The 23,547-nt window shown below is 34.9% G+C and overlaps 3 protein-coding genes across 4 annotated transcripts; all 3 read right to left on the reverse strand.

Annotated features, from left to right (window-relative positions):
• Window positions 1-1,871: 1,871 nt before the first annotated feature.
• LOC132171183 (RING-H2 finger protein ATL8) lies at window positions 1,872-3,100 on the reverse strand. The gene has a single exon (XM_059582432.2). The coding sequence runs from the start codon at window positions 2,766-2,768 to the stop codon at window positions 2,151-2,153; it is 618 nt and encodes a 205-aa protein (XP_059438415.2). The 5' UTR covers window positions 2,769-3,100; the 3' UTR covers window positions 1,872-2,150.
• A 1,457-nt stretch (window positions 3,101-4,557) lies between these two features.
• Window positions 4,558-11,649, reverse strand: LOC132168699 (MLO-like protein 10). Of its 2 annotated transcripts, XM_059579719.2 has the most exons (15): window positions 10,998-11,649; window positions 9,862-9,919; window positions 9,466-9,671; window positions 8,951-9,067; window positions 8,069-8,129; window positions 7,823-7,911; window positions 7,484-7,558; window positions 7,322-7,410; window positions 7,147-7,196; window positions 7,012-7,052; window positions 6,759-6,932; window positions 6,063-6,098; window positions 5,845-5,912; window positions 5,497-5,557; window positions 4,558-5,184 (listed from the first exon to the last, which is right to left on the reverse strand). In XM_059579719.2, the coding sequence occupies exons 1-15, from the start codon at window positions 11,199-11,201 to the stop codon at window positions 4,783-4,785; spliced, it is 1,731 nt and encodes a 576-aa protein (XP_059435702.2). In that variant the 5' UTR covers window positions 11,202-11,649; the 3' UTR covers window positions 4,558-4,782. The 2 variants fall into 2 exon arrangements, with proteins under 2 accessions (XP_059435702.2, XP_088373681.1); XM_088517555.1 differs by lacking the exon at window positions 8,951-9,067.
• A 5,691-nt stretch (window positions 11,650-17,340) lies between these two features.
• On the reverse strand, window positions 17,341-21,354 carry LOC132172969 (MLO protein homolog 1-like). The gene is made up of 14 exons (XM_059584538.2): window positions 21,229-21,354; window positions 21,077-21,134; window positions 20,734-20,975; window positions 20,525-20,641; window positions 20,328-20,388; window positions 19,678-19,763; window positions 19,465-19,539; window positions 18,917-19,005; window positions 18,715-18,764; window positions 18,563-18,603; window positions 18,280-18,453; window positions 18,065-18,100; window positions 17,847-17,975; window positions 17,341-17,718 (listed from the first exon to the last, which is right to left on the reverse strand). Exons 1-14 carry the CDS (start codon window positions 21,352-21,354, stop codon window positions 17,341-17,343), a joined length of 1,662 nt encoding a protein of 553 aa, XP_059440521.2.
• Window positions 21,355-23,547: the final 2,193 nt, after the last annotated feature.

Consider the following 23,547-nt stretch of genomic DNA (forward strand, 5'->3'; position numbering starts at 1 on the left):
TTGAAAAAAAAAAAAAAAATGTAAAAAAATTGTGCCCTATAAAAAGACAATAAAGCATTTAAGGTGGGATAGAAGGACTTGTTTATTTAAAATTCTTGCCTGTGTTATCTTTCTTGTACTCTCTGATATGCACATCACGCGGAGAGAGTAGGTGCGATGCTATATTTTGATGTTCTCTTTATTTTGTATAAAAGAAAGGGTTGAGTAGCTAAAAGTTGACTCACTTTTTCCCTTCCAGTCAAGCAGAAAGGTAGTATGCAGGCGAAGACATCGGGTAAATGGTAGGGGAAAGTGGGCAAAGAAGCACGAAAAATAGGTCTTGAATGAGTCTGAGGCTGTTGACGTGGTTGCAGAGAGAGAGCGACATGAGAAACAAGTAAGTTGGAGTATGGAGGTAATATGTAGTGCCCTTTTTAATCATTTCTAGCAGGAAGATGGAATCATGGAAGAACCCACATCGGCTCTCTACTTTTCCTCCTGACCTGTTTGAGATATTTAGACAATCTCAGCTTATCTCTCGCTAGTTGCTACTTCCTGGAAAGATAACCTCGGATTTAATGGTGGGTGGACCCTCACCTGAACTAACAAAAAGTAGGAGATAATATTGCCCTCTCGAGGATAAAGCAAATCCAGCTCCAGCGGTCTCCAAATTCATCATTTAGGAGGGCGACTTTATTAGATCGGATAAATGCGGAAGGTATTCGCAAGTCTACCGCATCTCTTCCTTTTTCTTTTTCTGTTCTTCACCATCTCCCTTTACTTTATCTGTCTTTATCATGATTTTATTTTTGGACAAAAGTTCTGCTTGTTTTTCTTTGTTTGAAAAAGTTCCCATGTACTCTTTATAATAACTCTAAGAAGCTTGAGTTTCAAGAAACATAAAGATTGATGCTTAGGGAAAAAAAAAGAAAACAATACATTATTTATTGATTTCTAGCAAATAGAATAGGCTTTGGTTGCCTTTTTCATCTCCGGTGTAATTAGCTACACAAATTGTGTGTGAACTCATCCCCATCACCCATCTCCTCCATATAGATATAGGTTAGGAATTAGGATTCCTAAATTTGTTTCCTTTACAAACAATGTGATGGGACTCGTAGGCCATTGGCACCTTTTCTTTTCTGACTTAATAATTCGCCCTTATTCATGATTATATTATTTATTTTGTTTTTGTTTCTGGGGTATATTCATGATTGTATTAGGTTTAAGAATAATCTTTAAAGGCTTAATTATAATTGCGTTTAATTGGATTCTTAGTGACAATCAAGTCATGTTGGCAGAGTTGTATTGGCTGATTGCTTGGTGGGATTCCTGATGATAAAAGTTACAAATGAGGGACCCCTTCACTAAGAAGCTCATACTAATTCAACTTTATCAAAAAGGCGACAAAAAAAAAAGATAGATGCTTTCTTCTTTTGTTAAAAATACCAGAGCTGTCTCTGCTTTCCTAATAAGAGTAATGCCTCTGTTTTGTTTTTTTTTTTTACTTGTTCCATAAGAGGGGGTAAGAAATTCAAACTAGTGACTTCTGTTTTATTTGAGCTGCCTGTGGAGGCCGAAAAAAAAATCCAATCCATCACCCAGCCTGTACTACTTCTTCGCTGTCCGCTGAACATGGAGATTGGAGGCCTTGAATACATTACAAATCCAATTAGCGGGTCCAAGATTCTCAAAATAGGGAGAATATCATTTCATGAATCCAGATTGCATTTTACGGTTACAGGATGTCAAGGATAGATTAGATTAGATTAGATTAGATTAGATAAGATTGCTTTTTTAAATGATGCAGATTTTTGTTTAATAAATTTCCTCTCTTTTTGTCCGTTTAAAACCCATTCAAATACCAGGATTACCAATACAAAAACCTCCGCAGAACAAAACAAAAAGGAGCACATTTTAGATTGGCATGGTCCTGACATGAGACACCCTAATAATACCCAGTTGCTCAAAGCCAAAGGAAAATAAAAAAAGTGAGCACACAGATTTTGGGCAGCAACAAATACTGCGGAATTATCCTTCTCATATTTCTCGCAATTAACTCGAGGAAATGAAAAAAGAAAAAAGAAAAAAGAAAGAAAAATTCTAAACATGGTTGAAGAATTATTGGTCTCTATATACATGATGGCGATGACCAACTAGTGTAGTGTGTTCTAAGGCAAGAAAGTAGGAGTATTATCAGCGTTAGAATTGATGGTAATGGCGGTGAAATCTTGTCTGGCCCTCGACTCGGCCTGCGGCGGAGTTTGAGCAGGGGGAAACTGACCGCACTTCTGGCACCTAGACACCGCCAGGATCTGCCGACAAGAGGGGCACGAGGAGTGGGAACCGAGCCACGTGTCGATGCAAGAGACATGGAAGGCGTGACCGCACTGCGGCAACACCCTGAGCTCGTCCCCATCCGCGAACTCTCCCAAACATATGGCGCACTCGGCGGCTGCCCCCAACTTTGGGTTCTTGGCGTTGTCCGACTCGGACGAGTCGTAGGTGAACTTTGGGAGAGACTGGAGCACCTTCTTCTTGAGGCCCTTGTTGGCTAGAGCCCGCGCCGGAGAGCGGGTCGCGGCGCTTCCGGAGCCGCGGCGGAGCCAGGCGCAGCGGGCCACCGCGATTAACCCCACGACGCATATGAGGGCGCATAGCAGGGCGGCCAGTATGACAACAAAATCGGACTCCACTGTGACCGCCTCAGGAGGAGGAGCCGCCGCGGACGCCTCGAGCGTAGATGTGTTGGTGGTTGCGGGAGTAGTTTGAGTTAGAGAGGGAGTCATGGTGGCTCATACGGTTTGAGCGTGTCTGTGTGTCAAGTGTTTGAGTGTGGGGTGAGGATTGTGGGTTTGGAAGAAAAGAGTAAATGAATATATACGTAGAAAGAGGGTGGATCAGGATGTGGGTGATGGTACTGTGTCCTGCTGTGGGTGGGTGAGTGGGTGAGTTAGGTGGTTTCAGTTCGCCTCATGTAAGAACTCAAAGTGAAAAAAATCTCTCACAAGAGATAAGAAGATACTCGATCAGCATACACACGCTGAAAGAGAGAGAAGAGGTAGGCCAATTCGTACTCGCTGGGTCTGGGTAGAGAGCGACGCGCTCTTTATAGAAGAGGACAAATAACACAACAAATTTGCCTACACCCTGCCTGAACCTGCTGCTATGTTTTTTTTTTTTTTTTTTTGTTAATTACTTTCTTCATCCGCCATACAAATACAGAGTATAGATTCATATTTTTGGTATAATACTGTTTACTTACTTGTATCTGATGTTTCTGGTTTTTTTTTTTTTTTTTTTTTCTTTCTGTACTTAATTATTATAGGAGGTCCCTCTTGCACCGCTGATTAATTACACCATCTTCTCATGGCATTGTGTAGTTTTGATTGAAGTTCAGAAATTTGAAAAAGGCATGGTGCGTACTGTTTAGTGTAGAATGAAGATAAATATAAAGAAATTGTGAGCAATTGTCATTGTTTAAAACGACAGTTTCTTATCTTAAAGCAGGACAGGTCTGATGGGGGAGTTAATGAGGTTCATGTGGTTACATCTGAGAGCGGGCAATGAGGTGGCCCAGTTGTTAGTTGTCATTGATGATGTTTTGTTTTGTCTTTGGGGGAAGGGATCCCCCATTCCCCCTTCCTTTCTTTCTTCTCTCCTCGATCTCTACATTCAATCCTTATCCATTTAATTTATTAACTCAAAAAAATTCTCTATTGTCTTCCTTTTTTTTCTTTTTTCTTTTTTTTTTTTTTTTAAAAAAAAAACACAACAAGAACATCAACAAAGAGTCAATGAGGAGGTTTGAGAAAAGTTTGATAAATAAATAAAGAAAAGAGATATGAATTTAGCCGTTCCCCTTGGCTAAATTCAGGCCATCTTATTTTTCGACACCATGATGATATTTGAGGCAAAATATCATGAAAATGTCCCAAGTACATCATCTCCAGACTCCAACCTGGATTGGCAGGTTACGTCTTTCCGAAGCTTTTTTCCACTCACCCAGTGGCAGTGAGTGAGTGAGTGAGCCTTATTCAACATGTGCAACTGTCTGGCAGGTAGCTTAGGAGTTGGGGCCCTTACTCCTTTTGGGCACCTGTCAATCACTACCTTTATATCCAACTTCGAATAGCAATGAACCACCTGGATTGGAGTGGATTGGATTGTAGTAATTGTGAGCTTCCCTCCTAATGAAGTTCATTGTTTAGACAATTGAACAGAGACGTGAAACCTATTGGGAGCCTCTCTCAATTGTCTATCTGATCAGGATTAACTGCAATCCCCGACCTAGATTTAAGTCTACCCGATTGCAATTCACCTGCAGCCCGAAATTTGTTTGGAAACGTGACTCCCATCCCATCAAAAGCCTCTTTCAATTGTGTGTCCAAGTCAATTGCATAATACCAAACACCTTTCGCTGGGTTTTGGTTTTGACTTTTGAGTGCCAGACCTATTTACTGGGTAAATAGAAAATGTCTTGACCTAGCCTTCCGTCCAATCTCGTCAACCTTTCCTAGTGAACAATACCAAGAGAAAATGCTCGACACAGCAAAACTGAACAAGCCAAACAAGTGATGTAAGGAGGAAGGAGAAGATTTGGCATTCTTTAACTATTAAAACAAATTAGAACAAAGTCAACTGTGTTTTAATTGCTACTAAATTTATGAACAAGCCTGTAAATGTACAAAAATGCTTCCTCTATTTAGCTGGCTGGATTCCAATAACTATAATTTTTTTTTTTCACAATACATGTAACAAAATATTGATATTAATTTTGGATAGTAACTGTCAATGCAGGCATCACGGTTCTTTTAGTGGTGCAGGCTTAACGAATGAGAAGTCATCTTCATTTCTGGTTTCTTCTTCATAGTGGGGTTCATTGATCTCAGTTTGTTGCTCATCATCATCTACTCTTATAATCAAGTTGGTTGTAGATGAGCTGGGAGACACAGAATCACCTTCAAAATCAGAGGTCTCATTGTCTTCATAGGCGAACGCGCGGGTTGAGTGACCAGTAGTTTTGAAGCGGTGCAATGTGTGTCCGGAGGAGTGCACCGTTGATAGGGCAGGGCTTCCACCAAGTGTTATAGCAGGGGATTTTCCTCCCCGGCCCCCACGTTTCTTTTTAACAGCCATGTGCCACTTCTTAAGGGCCTTGGATGTTTGTTCGTCAAAAATGGATTTCTTCATGGATGAACCCATCTGCAGTCACCACCAAGAAAATTATCAAGCAGTTCAATCATATCTTACAGAATGGAGCTCTCTTTAAAATATCACGTTGACTGTGAGGCTTATGTGTCTCGTGTTAGAATGGAGCTCTCTTGTTAGATGCAAGTGCTTTTACATTGTTACAAATCTAAGTACCAGTAAATACTTAGAAGGTTGATGCAGCTGAAAGCATGAGTGGGATAATATAAACTGCTTGAGAATTTATAACCATTCCCCCAACATTGTCGTTAATGTTGTCTAAGCGTTCTACAGATTACATTAGTCTCACAGAATTAGTGAAGATACCTGAGTAACAAGGGCATATAGCGGAAGTGTGACATAGCTGCAGACGCATAGGACGGCAACCCTGTGAAATGTACGAAAAGTTCAACCCATCAATCCAAGGTAAAGTAAAGATTCACCACATCAATTCAAGGTAATGCTCTTGGCTTCAATCTTATTGATTTATAATGTTGATGTGTTTAGTTATTTACTTTCTTGACGTGCAGCCATTTGATCAGGCTTTATGTGAAATGTGTTTACAACCTAATGCTTCTTTCAGCTAAGCAAATACACTTCTATAGCAAAGCAAGAAGATCCATTTCTCATGTGGCTATTTCCATTGCAAGGGAAAAAGATTATTTAAAGGCCTACCCTATACAAAGTTTTATAATAGCAAGCTTCAAATTGTTATGGAAGCAAGAAGTCAGCCCAAACGAGTACTGCACAGAAAGAAATTTGCAATTCCAAACTATAATATTAGCAATGGAGTACATAGATAATAGAAAAGAGAAATAAATGAATAAAAGAAAAAGAAAAAGAAAGAACAATCAATAGCAGTTAGCAAAGTTAAGTGAAGAACGCTTCATTACCCATATCCACAAGAAATATGTTATTTGAAATGCATTCTGCATGTAACGGAAAAGCTTATCAGAATAGTTACATGCACGAAAGACAATTTAGAAGACAAAACCACAAAAACATAAAACCATAAAAATTGCTAATTGTACGGGGTTTGATTGAGAATTTGATATGAGAAAAAGGTACTAGCATTAGAACCTTTGTTAAACAGTCATTACTATAAAGCACTAAAATCATGGATCAAAATTTGATAAAGATTAAGATGATAATTTGCTGTCTCTTCACCAAAAGACATAGTTTGTGTTTAGAAAGCATAAGATCTAATATATCCATCTTAAAAATCATCAAATCCAGCTACAGGCAATTTTATTTTTAGTCATTACAATCTCAATTGATTGATCTCTCAACTAGATAAATTTAATGACCGAATATTTCCTCTTTAACGGTCTTAACATTTATTATGAGATCCGGTTGAGTAACATTGACACTAATCGGGTCACTCTAACCACAAGAACAACTAAGATATCTTTACAGTAAAACTTCTATACTATAACCGAAACCTCATGTGCAGCAAACCAGAATTTCCTCTACTTTCAACAAGTGTACAAAAAACAATGTTCTACTCCAACAAATGTAGGGTACCCATTTTATCTAAGTGGTACACACTTTTACATCTAGAATCTGCAATAAAGGTGGCTATTGAGTACCTGAAACAGAGCAAAATGGATAAGATGAAGAACTAATTGAGGCCAACCAAACCAAAAGTATTTGTCTGAGCCTTGCACAAGTGGAATCCCTTGGACCACTGCATGCCTTTCTGAGATTTCAAGAGCCATCTTCGTCAAAATGGCTTGAAGTTCTGTTCCAACAGCCAAGATTATCTGCAATCAATTACAAGGTCAGAATTGTTCATTTTCCAACAATTTGGAAATCTTGCTGCCACAGAAAAAGATTTCTCACAATCACAGGAATTAAGGACGCCCAAAACAATGCCTGCCATCCTGAAAATGACATTTTTTGACAAAGTTAATAAACCTTTACTTGAACATACAGAATTTACTCCAAAAGGAATTTCCAAGAAAACAAGTTCCTTACCATTAACATTCAATAGCAGAAAAACCACGAATGATGCCCATAACACAGGACTGCCAACAACATCAAGAAAAAAAAATCAGTAAACTCATATACTCCAAATCGATTATAGGGGATTGGCTACTGAAGCTGCAGTTGTAATGAAATGAAAAAAGATATTAAATCGAGTGACCGTTACCTTACTCCAACGACTATCTTGAAGTCATCCTCTAATGATCTTTTGATATACTTTTGGAAGTTAAATTTACTTCCAGGAGCTAGGTGGACCTATACATGTAGTAATGTCATAAAATGGTGACATGTTTGAGTAGGACTACAAAATTATGAAACAGAGACTCACAGTGATGAACCCATTGCGCACGGTTAAGTAGTCAGACTTACTAACAGACCTAAAAAATTGTCGAAAGAAGCATCCCTGCAAAAGATAAATACTTTAAGTTCAGTGTCAATCTAAATAGATAAAACATGACAATAACTATAAAATTTTAAGCATCCTACAGTGTAATCTAAGCAGTTACAAGCTTCTTTGCGATTCTAGTGTAACTACAACTATTGCAGTCGCAATTGAAAAGTTTCATTCCTCGTTATCACGTCATTTATACTTCCAGCTTATAGCATAATAATGCAAATAACAAAACAAAAATCAAGATGTGCAAATTAGTGAAGACATAATTCTTACAACATAGAAGAATAATGGGATCCTTGTCCAGAAACTGGTGTGTGCTCTAACAAATGATGTCTCATGAGTGAGCCTGAATCTTGAAGGATCTGCACATAAAAAGACATTAAAGTTTAACTTCCAAAAGGCACATACATCAACTATTGAGAGTTGAAATGGGGAGTGTCATGTTCAAGAGCAAGGAACTGCAACTTTCAAGCTATAACATAAAAAGACAAGCTTTCTCTACATCATTGGTTGGCATACCATTGGAAAACTCATAGTCATGGGATGTGGTCTCCTGCTCCCACTCCTTCCAGCCTCGAATCTGTGCGAAGAAAATTTGAAAAATGCATTACATATAATTGAAAGTGTGGTTAATCCAGTATTCAATATGGGTCATGTCCACTATAAGTTCATTATGGAGGCCCAAGCGTGTAAAAGGTATATTATATCTTCAGATGGCATAAAGAACTCTTTTGGGTAAATTTGTGCATTTAAGTCTTGCTCTCACGATTTACTATTAGTGGAGCCAGAAACCATATATCCAATAATCAGAAGGTGATCCACTTCACGTAATTCCAAGCCACTATATCAGACATTGTTGGTTTTAGTTTAAAATAATTATAGATGAATGAGACCATAGCTATACTAATTGATCTTGTTAGTGGCATTCTTTTCATAGGTTTTATTTTGGAAGAAGTTTCCACTTCATCACCAAAATTTGTGTGTTAGATTTATTTTGGGCTTTGATTAATTTTAGTGACGTTATGTATGGTAATTAATTTTTAAATTGTTGATGTTTGTTGTGATTGGTTGAGAACACCTATTCACCCCTGTAGGAGTTCTTTTGGGTCTTTGGGCGTATTTCATTAGTAACTGCCCAGAGATAAAAATCAATTAGCTAGAGATTATAGCATTCTTGAGAAGCCTTAGATTAATCTTCCATCCAAAAGCTAATGCAACAACAGAAAACAAATGATTTTCCTGTCACAGATTGATTTCCAATGAATTGAGAGGCATCAGAAGGTGAGAACTAACACTATCCCCAAAGCTTTCGAGTATCAGTATACAGACGGTATAACATTGGAAGTATAAAAAACAAAAACAAAAACAAAAACAAAAATAAAAAATAAAAAGCTCCCTTACCTTTAGTCTGCCAAGCATCATTGTGATAAAACTATAGAGCACATGAAAGACGGCTAGGAAAAATATGAGGATGTGCAACTGATGCAATCCATTGACAGATATAAGTGGTGCATAACCCTGTTGACAAAAATATAATTAGGGAGTTGGACTAGATTGAATGCTGTTCGCTCATGTGGTGACTAAAGGCATTTTTTTAGGAGAAGATAAAAGTATATGTGCATGTATGTATGAATTTATGAATGAGGGGAGTTGGGTTAGCAAGGATGCATACAAGAGTAATAGCATCACAAACTCAGTGGCTTCAGGATTACTAATAAAGTAACACAAATTTTAGAAATTTCCTTTGAAAGAATCAGCATGCACAATTCCAACATATTTGATACAAGGATAGGTGTGAATTTTTATCCATAATTCTCCTCGAGACAATAAACAGTATTCTTTTTCTATGTTCGGCTTTAAAAATAGCTGAAATTCAAAATGCAAGAATAAGATGGGCAATAGATAGATACACTTGCCTCCTTACAACTGGGAGCATAGCTACCGGCCGCTAAAAATCTACGGTCATACCATAATAGTCTGCGACGACTTTCTGTAGTTGAGTCATCACCACTAGAAGAACATGGCAACATAGTGTTTACAACCTTTACAGGAAGACATATTCTGGAAATGTAACTCTGCCCAAAGGTCAGGAGTAGTGAGATGAAACCTAGAACCATCAGCTCTGCAGTAATTGCAATGGAGGTTATATATATATATATATATATATATATATATATATATATATCATTAACAATATGTGGTTCCCACAAAAACACCTCAAAACAGAAAACAACAAGAATTAAAGAAAAAAATCCAACCAAAGTTCCATGAGATCAAAATTTACAACGAGTAATCATGAACTATGTGCTTACCCGCTTTAACCTTCTCTAGAGCTTCAAATAAAGCTTTCTTCTGCCTTTCTGTCAGCCACTGAATTGAGATTTTGAAAGCATTAAGAACAGGGTTAATCCGAAGAACCAAAATAGAGCAACATCATAAACTCAACAAACTATTCTTTTTTTTTTTTTTGTAATTTTATTTTATGTACAAGCTATTATTCTTAAGTCTAAACTAAGTAGACTAACTCTAATACCACGGTTTTATATTGAGAATACAAGTAGTTCATATAGAGTACTTACTTAATAGGTGAAATTAAGCTTTACAAAAGTTTCAAATTGACTAGCTGTGCCATCACAATCCCATTTTGGGAAGATGACACCTCAAATTCTCAAAACTTAGTGCGGGCCATTACACTAACACCTCAAAACTTCCCTTTCTTTTAGTGGTGTTTGGCTGTTTTTCTTAATGGCCTTTTTTGTTCTTGTCTTGTCGTCGAAATCACGGGTTTCAGTTTCCTAGAAGCCACCTACACAGCTACACCTACAGACAGGAAATTGCCCAAAAACTTTTCTCTGCTTTTTCTTTTTTTTATTTTATTTTATTATTATTTAAAAAAAAAATGCCAAATTTCTGGATTTTCAGTTCTTGTATATTACTCGACTTAAACAAATTTTGGAAAAGATGGAGCACTTGACATGGTAGTTCAAGCTGATTACAGGGGAGAGCATCCCCCGTAATCTCCTTTTTCGTTGTGGTCATCTCAGTTGCCATTAACGGGGATATGAATCGAAGCAGAGGAAAGTTGCAGAGTTGAGATCTGAGGGCGGGTTGGCAAATTTCACTTGGTTTCTTTGGTTAGGCAGAGATAGTAACTAGCTAGGAATTGTCTATAGCTGCTACAGTAAAAGAATTGAAGACACCCTCATCGAAACAGAGAAAATATCATTTGGCCACCCACCAGAATTAGTGGGATAATCTAAAATCAACCAACAAAAAAAATTGTAGAAATTGGAGTTTAAAAGATAAAATTTTGAGAAGCCTCTTTAATTTGCAGCAAAACAGTTAAAGAGCATAAGGCAGGGGAAAATAAAAAATAAAATAAAAAATAAAAAAAGGAAGAAGTTACTCACAACTCAGAAGCAATTAAAGCTGATATTAAACCACTTACCGCTCCAAGTTTGTGAAGGACCTTTTCCAATGCGATGGAAATGATGATGATCACAGCAGAGACACCAGCAACAGCCCATGTGGGCGTCTTGTCCAGCTCTCTCGTCTGCGCGCCAGAGCTCTCTGTTGCTGCCATAGCTCTACCTCCTACCAGAACCCACACACACAAACACGCATAGTACCAAGCCCAAGCCAAAGCCACCATCTTTCTTCTTGCTTTATTTCTCGAGGAGCTTCATACACACGGCGGAGAGATAAAAGAGAGAGAGAGAGAGAGAGAGAGATTAACAAAACTAAATAAAAACCGATGCTCGTCTTGAATAAAGATTAAAGACCATGCATTTATTGGCTTTGCCTTTGGACTCAGAAAGAGCGTGTAATAGGCAGTAGCCCCTGGTTGGTGACTGCTGTGAAGTAGTCGCACCCACACCCAGTTGAACGTACGAGAAAGAAACAGACGACATCCATCATTCCATTGTCGTCGGTTTTTGAAGCGTTTCTGGTTAGGTGAATGGTAAGCAGCTCAAACCCGACAGTACGCGGTTTGTGGTGGTAACGTACGAGCAGTGAGAAAAGAAAAGAAAATCAAAAAGGAAATAGTTTGCACTACTGTACGGCTACGGCTCATCCTGAAACCACGCGTCTACGAGCTGCCATTGATCAAAGGAAAGACGGAACTTGTGTGGTTGTGTGCGTGGGATAAGGGTCAAAAAGTTTTTGTCGGACATGAATTGAATCTGTTAGACACTGTGATTACTGATTAATACTGTATGTGTTTTGAATTTGTTTCTTTCCTTTCTTTTTTAAGAACGAAAGTGCTCTCATATGAAGTTGACAATTATTTCTATGCTTTTATGTTTAATTTGTTTTTGTTAATATTTTTATTTTGAGAAGAAAAATTAAATATTTTAACAAAGAGAACAATAATATTTTAGCAAACTCCAACTTTAATTACATGAAAATGCTCTTACGACTAGGACTAGTTGGTAGGGAAGTCTTCTTGTCGATGCTTTAAATTTAACGTGTTAAAAAATATCTCTTACCTTAAACACTTAAACGCTTATATATATATATATATATATATATATATATATTGATTGATTATAGTAATATATATTATTTGCTCTTATAATTAGTCTTAATATGGAAATTAACTTGCAAGTGAAGATACTAGCAATATTGATTTACATAACATATGAGCCTACCTACAATATTCTCACTAAAAGGAAATTTTTTAAATTACAACAATTTTTATTTTCTCTTTTCGATCTAAACAACTGAGACACCAAATATTATTAAAAAAATAAAATAAAAAAACATAAAAATAATTTTTGCGTCATATCAAAAAACTAAAAACATAAAACACAACCCATTAATCTCTCATTCAAATATGACTCGTGTTGCTTGTAAATTTGTAATTGTAATGCACTCTACCGTATTTAAGCTATGATATAAACTCGTCATGGATTGACTTGTCTCTATTTTAACTATAAAATTAAATAAAATAATAATAATAATAATCTTTATTCGTCTACCTTGTCTTTCTCATCACCATTATTGTCCCTATTTTAACTAAAAATATTTTCTTAAATGTCAGTGGAGTTTTATTAGTTTATTTTACGTTTAGTTTATGAATTTTTTAGATAAAAGACAAAAAAAAAATCTGATTGCGTGGATGTTGTAAAGGGAAAGCAGCGGTTGTTTGGATTAATACTTTCAACTTTGATATCTCGCGTGATTCCAAACCCGGCCCCTCCAGGATCCGTTAATCCCAACTTCATATTATGTAATCCTAATCCTAATCCCAATAAACAAATATTACTACTTTAATTAATCTACCCCATTATGTTAAGAGCCTATATATTGGAATAGAATCTTCTCTAGCCCATAATAGACTGGAGAATATCAAGTTCATGGCTGTAATTTCTTTTTAAAAATTCTACTGCCATAAATATGATACATATCCCACTACAAAAAAAAAATATATATTTTAGATTAAAAAAATAATAAATAAATTAATAAAAAAAAAAATGAGTGGTTAGTCATCCCATCTTGGCCAGAGGGTGTGGCCGAACCACCCCATTTTAGCTAAGGGTGGCTCTAGCCACCCCAATGGCTAGCCTAGGGTGGGTGAACCACCCCATGGCACTTGGGGATGGTCCGACCACCCCCTAAACCCAAACTAATATATATATATATATATATATATATATATCGTTTGGCCCTTGAGGGTGGTCTGCCCTTGAGGGTGGCTAGACCACCCTAAGGGCCAAACAAATTTTTTTTTTTTTTTTTTAGATCTAGCACTTGAGGGTGGCTGGACCACCCTAACATGGGGTGGCTTCAGCCACTTTCAGAAGGATTTTTTTTTTTTTTTTTTTAAGATCTGGCCCTTGGGAGTGGCCGGACCACCTCCAGCCACCCCTTAATTTTTTATAATTTTTTTTCTTATATATATAAGACAAATGTCCTATTTATGACATTATGATCTCTTTAAAGAGATCCTGACCATTAACTGAATATTCTCTAGTTCAAAATAGACGAGAGAAGATCTGTTCCCTATTTATTGGCTATTACCTAAGAGTAAATGAAGAGATAATAGATATGGAGTGGAAGGTTGTGTGCTGGAGTAATGATTTTTAGTATACCGGCATGCTTGAACATTAAGCACGACAATGTTAAAATATTATAAAATATTATAAAAATAATATTTGAACAGTTAAAAAATATAAAAACATATTTAATACTGATATGCTTATTATTCAAGCACGTGGATGTGCTAAAAATTACTACCCTATATGCTGAGTCTAATGAAGTGGTTCCTTAGGTCACCTACTTTAACAAACTCGAGGCTTTTTTTTTTTTTTTTTTTCTTTTTAAATTACTTTATATAATTAGGAACGTCATTTAATTATTAGAGTTTTATTTGACCCAGTGGAATCATATTGGAACAAAACAAACATGGGGATTGAATGCGATGACGTGTAATGAGTACACATTACTCTTTATGTGAAAGGGCATTTTAATTTTACTCTGTTTGGACAAGAGCTTAGTCATGCGTTCAGACCCCCAAGCGTTATCTCACATGAATTTCTTATTATATATACCCATTATTCTATGCAATGGATTGGACAACTTTATTGTACATAGTCTTAATGTTCAAACTCAATTCCTTTTAATTTTTTTTTAACACAAGTGGAACTCAAATTTATTACCGAGCTAGATAATATGGTCGAAGCTAGTTCATTTATTTTCGAACAATCTTGATTTTGTTCATAAACTATTCAATTAATTTATTCATTCTAAATGTAAATGTCATTTTATAAATTTATACTAATTACTAGTTAATTAATATTTTTTAATAATTAAATAAATTTAAGTTATATATATTATATTATAAAGATAATTTTTTTTTTAATCTTTTTAAATACTTAAACCTGTTTTTATTACAAAGTTAACAACAATAAGAATTAAAGCTATACGTATTTATGAATTTGGTTGATATAATAATAGAGTCTAATTTTATATTTCCAGTCAACTCATTTATTAAATGAATAGAAACTCTTGGAAACTGCATCGGAGCTTATTAATGACGTTTGAAGCTCGAAATCCTGGGGGGCCAGTCATGTCGGTTCAAAGTTGGGAATATTATCATATTGGGTGTGTTGCCGATAGCCCTGAAATGGTATTATTGGCCTCTCTCAATCAAAAAAAAAAAAAAAAAAAATTTCACCTCAAAATTAATTTTAATATTTCTACTTTTTATACCACATCAATTATTTTTATTATTATTATTTAAATTAAAAAATTACTATAAAACAAATTTTTTACATTTTTTCATATAAAATATATATATATTTTTTTCACTTTTTTCCAAAAAATATTTTTACTAAAACTAATTAAACACTTATTCCTAAAAAAAGGCTACAGTACCGGCCCTAGAACATTACCGTTCTAGGGCTATTGACAAACAGGGCCATTATGTGCCAATTGATCCGTGGATCCCTTCACCGTCCTAAATTTCAAGTGGACAAAATAAAAAAAAAAATTCACGAAATTAGGATTTTTTGGCTTAAATGAATCGAATAATATTTAATTAGTTATAATAAAAAATTATTTTTATCTTTTAAAAATGTAAAAAGATAAAAATACCTTTCACTATAACTAACTAAATATTCACGAATTAATTTGAATGGAAATAATCTTGTTTGCAACTACACACTTTATAATTTCATGTTATTTCACCGGAAAAATCATTAAAAATTTAATTATATACAATTTTGGCAACAATTGTACGTTCAACCACGTCTATTCACATTGTCAAACTTAAAAAAAAAAAAAAAAAAAAAAAAAACCACGTGTAATGATAGGACTTGTAACGCTTTTGTGACCTTCAATCGCGCAATAGATATTTCTTGTGGTCAAAATAATACAGAAAAAACAAATAGTATTGCAGAAACGTCGACATCAGGCGTGTCCATCTCCGTCATGGCAGCCTGGAAGGGCGCTGAAGAATGATACCGCCTTTCTTAATTAGCGGGGAGAAATATTCTTAATTAGAGCATAGCAAGAAGCAACTTTCATCAACTTTTATGTTATATAATTATGGTAATGTGATAATTAAAATTAAAACAACACTAAAAAAAAAAAAACAGGAATAACGTACGCCTTCTAGCATTTTTCTTTTTAAAATTATTATTGTCCAAATTAATATCGTTTGGATTTCGATATTCTCAGAAAGTTCAACATATTGTGGGATTGTTTTCGATGATAATCCTCTGAGTTTGATGTTTCCAAAAACCAGGTCGTTTTCAACAATAATAAATTCTCTTAAAAGCAAATGACTTTCCAATAAATTCTATTTTGTGAATTTGAAAATAAGAGTAATTAAAACCAATAACCAAACTTTGTCCTATATAATATCATTCACCAACACTTCAAATGATAAATGTTTTGCTTTTTTTGGGATAAATATTAATTCAGTGCAATATTTGGGCCTCATAAGTCATAGGAGGAGGACAAAAATTGAGATGTGACAAAGTGCGCATCCCAAGGCCACCAAGCCCTGCTTTTTCCACCATAAACGTGCACATCTGTGGACTTACGTGCATGGGCCACATCTGATTGGTCCAAGCTACCCACTACCCAAGTCTATGAGTACTTGATTACCAATCTCAGTCTTAGGGGTGTCAAAAAAAAAAACCGGGAAACCGGAACCGGGACCAGAAAACCGGGAAACCGGGAAACCGGAAAACCGGGACCCGGTTCCGGTTCCGGTTCCAAAAAAAAAAAAAACCGGGACCCCGGTTCCGGTCCCGGTTTTTGGCACCCGGTCAAAACCGGGAAAACCGGAACCGGGTATTATTTTATTAAATAATATATATATATATATATATATATATATATATATATATATATATATTTTAATTCTTTTACTCTTAGTATTACGCAATACTGCCAATGCGTCTTTTGAAGGTTTTCGCCTTTCGGTGTTTATATATATATATATATATATATATATTTTATTATTTTAATTCTTTTATTTTTTTGGGTTTTGAATTGTTGTAGTAAGGGGTATTTATTTCTTGTGCATGTTGGTTTGTTTACATATTTGTTTTTACTTTTTATTGTTTTAATGTTTTCTTTATGTATCTAATTTAAAATTATGTTTAGGGTATTTTAAAAAATTTGAATTTTTATTTCTAAGGCTCATATAGGCAAAAACATTGATTATTTAGGATTTTTATGCTTTTTTAGGTTTATTTTTTAATTATTTGAAACAATCACAATCAAGCCTCTTTAATTTAGACAAAAAGATTAATAGTTTTTTTTTTAAATGAGCTAACTTATGAAAAAAATAATGGGCTTATTTTAGGCCCAATACCTAAAATAAGTCTCAAACACTAATTATTTTCAAAAACCGGGTACCGGACCGGGTAAAACCGGAACCGGCCGGAAACCGGGACCCCGGTTAACCGGGGTCCCGGTTTCCCAAAACCAAGAACCGGGGTACCCCGGTTCCGGTTCCGGTTTTGGCCAAAAACCGGGAAACCGGACCGGGTTGACACCCCTACTCAGTCAGTCTGCATGTGTACAACATGTCGATTGTTTTTTTTTTTTTTTTTTTTTTTTTTTTTTTAATATATATATATATATATATGATTTTCTTAACCAAAACTAATATATATGCTTTCTGGAATCCCAATCACAAATATTGGTCAAAGTAATGTTTTCATATATATGACGTAGCTAGTAGCAGTGATTATGATTTTTGTTCTCTTATTTGATCAGTTTGTAAGATGATGAATATCATAGATAGGCTGATGATTAATTAATTAATTTGTTCAAGGCTTAACAAAAGAGAAATCTCCATTATTCCTTTCGGAATAGTTATGTCTTGTTGGTTCATTAAGATCGTCAGCAGAGAGGCGTGCAGGACCTTCAGTCTCAGAGAGTTCGGTTTCAGAGTGGTAAGCCCTCGGAGAGCTGACAACACTCTCAATGTCATGATGGTTGGTTTTATACTTGTGGAGCAAGTGTATAGGCGATGAGCCATGGCTTGGTGTATTCTCTCCACTCATGAACCCAGATGTTGAAACATCTCCCGCCCCTCCCGCCGCCTTCCTCATCTGCTTCCTCCTCTCCCTTGCAGCTTTTTGCCATTTCTGTAGAGCTTTTGCCGTTTGCTCTTCGAAGATTGCCTTCTTCATGTGAGATCCCATCTGCAGATTAATGCATGATTGTGCAACTTTATTTATTTATGTATATATATATTAATATTAATTACTCTTTCTTAATTTTTCTCTTTTAATTTTTTCAAATTTCTATATACATGTTGTCAAGTACTCACTTGAGTCACCAAGGCATAGAGGGGGAAGGTGATATAGCTACACATGACTTGAAGAGCTACACCAAGGAAAACCCTTGCCAATACTTCTGCCAAATTTTCATGGAAGCACGAGTTCAACTTGAACTCATACTGCATGCAATCAATAATGGACCATCTTAATTAGTTAATTATAAATGATAATTTGACTTATTTTATTTTATAGAAATTTAATTACGTACCCATATCCACAGAAAGTAAGCAATTTGGAACGCGTTCTGTAAATTTGAAAATTAAGCAAAATATTTAATTAATTAGCTAGCTCGAACTTAATATGCATTATCCAATTAAGCTGCAACATATATTTAATTACTTTGCAGTTATTGACTCATCAGAAATGAATTATCTATATCTACCTATGTGATGTATTTACAGGTTAATTTAAAGGATTTTTTACCTGGAACAAGGTAAAATGTATCAAGAAAAGAATCCAATCAGGTCGATTGAACCAGAAATATTTGTTACTAGGCTCCACCACAGGGGCTCCTTTCACTACGGTTGTTCGATCTTGGATGTGCTGAGCCATTTCCATGATTATAATTTCAAGCTTCGTTCCAACTAGTAGAAGTATCTGTTTCACAAATTAATTAGTACAGTCCACTCAATCAAACTCATGTGATCGATCTGCTAGCTAGCTGTTCTAGTAATCCAATATTTTTGTAATGGTAAGAATTTCTTACTGCCAATGGTATGAATGACAATGCTGATAACATGTACCATCCTGTTCAAAGAAGTGCAGCTAGCATCATGGTTTTGTCAGTGAAAACGAAGTCATATATAAAAGCTAAAAATTATTAGTAAGAGGAGCTAGCTAGAGAGAAGTCATACATACCATAGACGTTTAAAAGCTGAAAAAGGATACAGCATATCCATAATGGTATACTGTAGTATCAACATCCATCATTATTTATATTAGTACGTAGCACAAACACACACACACACACACACATATATATATATATATATATATATATATATACACACACACACAGACAGCAAGAGTGAGAGAGAGAGAGAGAGAGAGAGAGATCAACCTGATACCGACGACCACCTTAAAGTCATCTTCCATTGATCTTTTAATGTACTTATGAAAGTCGAATTTGCTATTTGGTGCAAGATGGGCCTGCCAAGTTAACAGGAATTTTGTCGTGTTAGACGATGATTAATTAAAGATTGGAGGAAAATTACTGGAGTCTAGATATCTGAGATTGAATTAAGAGATGTAAATTTGGATTGGGTTGGCATTATTTTTCCTTTTACATATATAATGATGTATATATTATTCATTTCAACTGTAAAATAAATCATCGATCCTCGTGTCCTATACGAGGAAGGACACGTACTTTCCTTTATAAATATTGTCATTATTTGTAAAGGTGTGGAGCCGGAGTCAATGAAATTTTTAATTTTAAATGAAAGATAGCTAGGATTCAAAATTAGAACATAAATTACCAATTTTTTTATTTTTTTTAAAGCTTCAATTAATTAATAAAATGATATTATAAGATATGAAAAAGGAAGAGATCTGAGCTAGGGAGGCATATATATAGACAAAGAAAACGAGATGCATGCGCTTACGTACATTTATAAATCCGTGTCGCATAGTCAGATAGTCAACCTTGGTTATGGAACGAAAAAATTGCCTGAAAAATGCCACCTGAGAAAGCAAAGTGATAATTCATATATCTCAATTAAGGTTTTACAGCAAGCTTATTGTGATGAGTACCCACAAAAACATTTCTTTGTTTCAATGTGTATCATGAAAATTTCAGAAGAATTAATACGTTGATCTTACAATCCATCTGACGCCAGGTGTTGTTGATAAGCCGCTATGCCGCCGAACAAATGATGTTTGATGAGCAAGCCTAAATCTCGATGGATCTACAACAAATTAACCCAATCCACCATTTAATATATATATAACTCTTACCTTTATTTTATGTTACTTTAAAATGAATAAGAAAGTGAAACTCCAAGTACTCCATAAAGAAAAATGTTTTCCTATGGATTTTAAAAGAAAATTTATTCAACTCAAATCAATTTATTAAATTGTTAGATTTGGATCTCCTATTATTAGGCTACTCCAATAACACATAAAAATTTACTGCCTATATATATATGAGAGGGGGTTGCAACTTGCAAGATCTACTTCTTTGGACACAAGGGTCTAGCTCACATCTTTTAGGTTACTTGGCATGGGCGAATGACGGGGCATCCTTTTAATTTCTTAGATTGTCTGAATTTTTGTGTATTAGGGCAACTTTTTTATTTTTTTTATTTTTAATTAGGGCAACCTAATAATGAAAATCTTCATCCTAAATTAGCGTGTAATTTTTAATAGACACATGATATCAATTTAATAAATTAATTAGAAGAATTTTCTACCATTCAATTGGAAAGGCCAGGAAAGCTTTATACGTCCAATATATGTAATAAGCTCATTACCGTTAGTAAATTGATATTCCAGAGATGTTGTCTCCCGCTCCCACGCGTTCCATTTCTTCATCTGTACTTACGTACAAGTCATTTAAACATTAGAATTAATATCATGTAGTTGAAATTGATTATTGCTCAACTTTTTAAAAGTCATGCGCATGCATGGAATTGAATTTTGATGTTGAAAAATGAGAGCAGGAGCATACTTTGGCTTTTGCCAGAACTATGGTTATAATGCTGTAGAGAACGTGGAAGACGGCAAGTACAAATATGAAGATGTGCAGTTGGTGCACCCCCGACTGTGAGATCAATGCTACCTTGTTCTAATTTCCATAAACAAAGCAATATACACATTAGACAGGACATCAAGTGAAGAAATCAAAGCAGATCACATGATTAATTTACTTTTACCAACATGATTGGAACAGTAATCATCTCCACCACCAGCTGGGGCGGCAAGGCCTCGGCGCCATGTTACATCATCTCCGACATACCACAATAACTTTCTCCTGTCATTGTCACCGTCATCTTCCTCCTGGGAGTCCACCTTCTTGCATGGAAACATGATGTTTGACGCTCCCTTAGGGATGCTTATCTTCGAGATGGGTTTTTGGCCCACCGTAATTAGCAGAGATATGAACCCCAGCAGCATCAACTCTACATTAAAAAAAAAGGAAAAAAAATCAAATCAATCATGATGTGTGTCGTGTCGCGTGTGTGTGTGTGTGTGTGTGAGAGAGAGAGATCTAGAGAGAGACCAGCTTTGATTTTCACTAAAGCCTCAGACATGGCCTTCTTGTGGTGCTTCTGAAACCACTGTCATAATATATTAAGAGGAAAGAAATTAAAGATAAGAACCAATATATATTATGATGATCATGACTTGTTCATTAATAAAGGTCTTACGTACCTTTTCAAGAGAATGGATCCCATGTTCAATAAGAACAGAAATGATCACGAAAACCGCACAAACAAGTGCAACAGCCCATGTAGCTGTCTCCTTCAATGTCCTCTCCCCTGCAGCAGCTGGAGCCATATGCCTTAATTTGCTAAGCAGCTAGCTAGCTCGATCCAGGCGAAGCAACTTTTATTGCAAAATATGATCGACGCTAAAGAATGCTTCAGAGGAGTGACAGGAGTCGTATATATACTTGACAAGAGACAAGAGGAAGCATGCATACTAGGACTAGACTACAAATATAAACAAATGGATGCCGGCGGTTGTACAGGCCAAGAACAATACGACGTCTGCAAAAAGCCATTAAAGTAGTTCTACAAAAGTGACATTTAATATATAGCAAACAATATTATTGGTACGTACGTATATATATAGTAGTGAGGGCGAAGCAATCTATTACCGGAGCTTGTCACCCTTTTATATTTGCTGAATAAATTAAACGTCGGATTCCCCTAAAATATGAAAAACAATAATATCTGGATATGATATATATATATATATATATAGCACCTTTTTTTCTTTTCTTTTTTTCTTGCTTTTTGCTGCCAACCAAATTAATAGGAATTAACATACACGCATGTGATTCAATTAATTAACAATGCATTCACTCCGCATTAATGAGACATTAATATAATTATTTGTATGATTTACGCTATGATAAATATAGCTGTACGTGATGGTCTTTAATGTTCAGCTTATTAATTAAGTCCAACAAATTTTACCTTGTTAAGATAACAGGAACAAAAAAAATTGTCAATAATCTCCTATTTTTGGTTTATATATGTTCGTTGCGAGATATATATATAGTCTGCTCCCAAGAAAAAAAATAAAAAGATTTTTCGTATCGCTGCCACCGACCGATGATGTGTTCCAATCTAACATTATTAAGCCAGGCCGTGTAAGTGTAAAGCAGGATGAGCTCATCATCCTAAAATGTTGGGGAAAGTCCACGTAACCCCCTCAAACTACCACTCAATTGACAATGTCCCCCCCAAACTTTCAATTGCGACAATGTCCTCCCCAAACTACAAAAAATTGTCAATATTCCTCCAATGACGAAATTACCCCTAGTAAAATATATAAAAAAAAAAAAACTAAAACTAAAACTTCTAGAAAAAACCTAAAACTAACAAAAAAAAAAAAAAATCCAAACTTGGCCAATTTTTTCTTTTTAAAAATCAATTTTATAAGAAAAAAATTAAAAAAAAAATTTGATTTTTTTTTTTAAATAAAAATTGAAAATTTTCGTTTTTTTATTTTATTTTTGTTTTATAATTTTATTTAAATAAAAAATTTACGTTTAAAAAAATAAAATTTTTGCTTCATAAAATGAATTTTTTTTTTGTTTTTTAAAAAAATAAAAATTTTTGTTTAAAAAAATTGTTTTTTTAAATTAAAATTTTTTGTTTTTTAAAAAAATCATTTTTTTTTTAAAAAAAAATTTATAGGGACATTTTTGTCTTATTGCTAGCCTTGGAGGGACATTGACAATGTTTTAGTAGTTTGGAAGAGACATTATCATAATTGAAAGTTTGGGGGGGACATTATTAATTGGGTAGTAGTTAGAGGAGGGTTTGTGGACTTTACCCTAAAATGTTCGAGTAGTTGGCTTTATAATTTATTCTCTTAATTAAATTGCTCGAATTTCAAAAAAATTTAAATAATGATCTAATTGTAATTGTAGTGATCAATCTTCGTTCATTCATGCGTAAAGCAATATTCTTAAGTGATTACTTTTTCTTTTTTATTTATTTATTAATTCTTTATTATATATTTTTGTTTTGTTTTTGCATGATGAAGAACTTTGTTTTGGCTTCTTGTACGTTCGAATTGTGTGTACGTGGACATGTTTATAGCTGGGAGAATGTCGGGTTATGGGTACGTATATATGCACGCGTTTTTATGGCGTTTTCTGTTGATTCATGTTAATTAATTTCTTGTTGTTTTCTGCCTGCCCTATTTAAACTAATTAATTCCTCTATTAATTTGGGTAATTAGGAAGAAATATATGTTTGTCTTACATTCAGGTCTGCAGCCTGCAGGCATGCATCTAAGAAAGTATGTTGGGTATTACAATGAATTATTCTTGTCTTTAAAAGAGAAATGGAGTTAAAGCCTATATATATATATCTATATACATAGCTCGATCGGTCTTCGCAATTTCATTTTATAAGCCAGAGTTCTTAACAAAGATATTAATGTAGGTTTGGTATTTTTAAAGGTAAGGTTGGGACATGAGCGTCACCATAATATATATATATATATATATAT

The sequence above is a fragment of the Corylus avellana genome, chromosome 1 (genome assembly GCF_965113065.1).
Source record: "Corylus avellana chromosome 1, dhCorAvel1.hap1.2, whole genome shotgun sequence".
Lineage (NCBI taxonomy): Eukaryota > Viridiplantae > Streptophyta > Magnoliopsida > Fagales > Betulaceae > Corylus > Corylus avellana.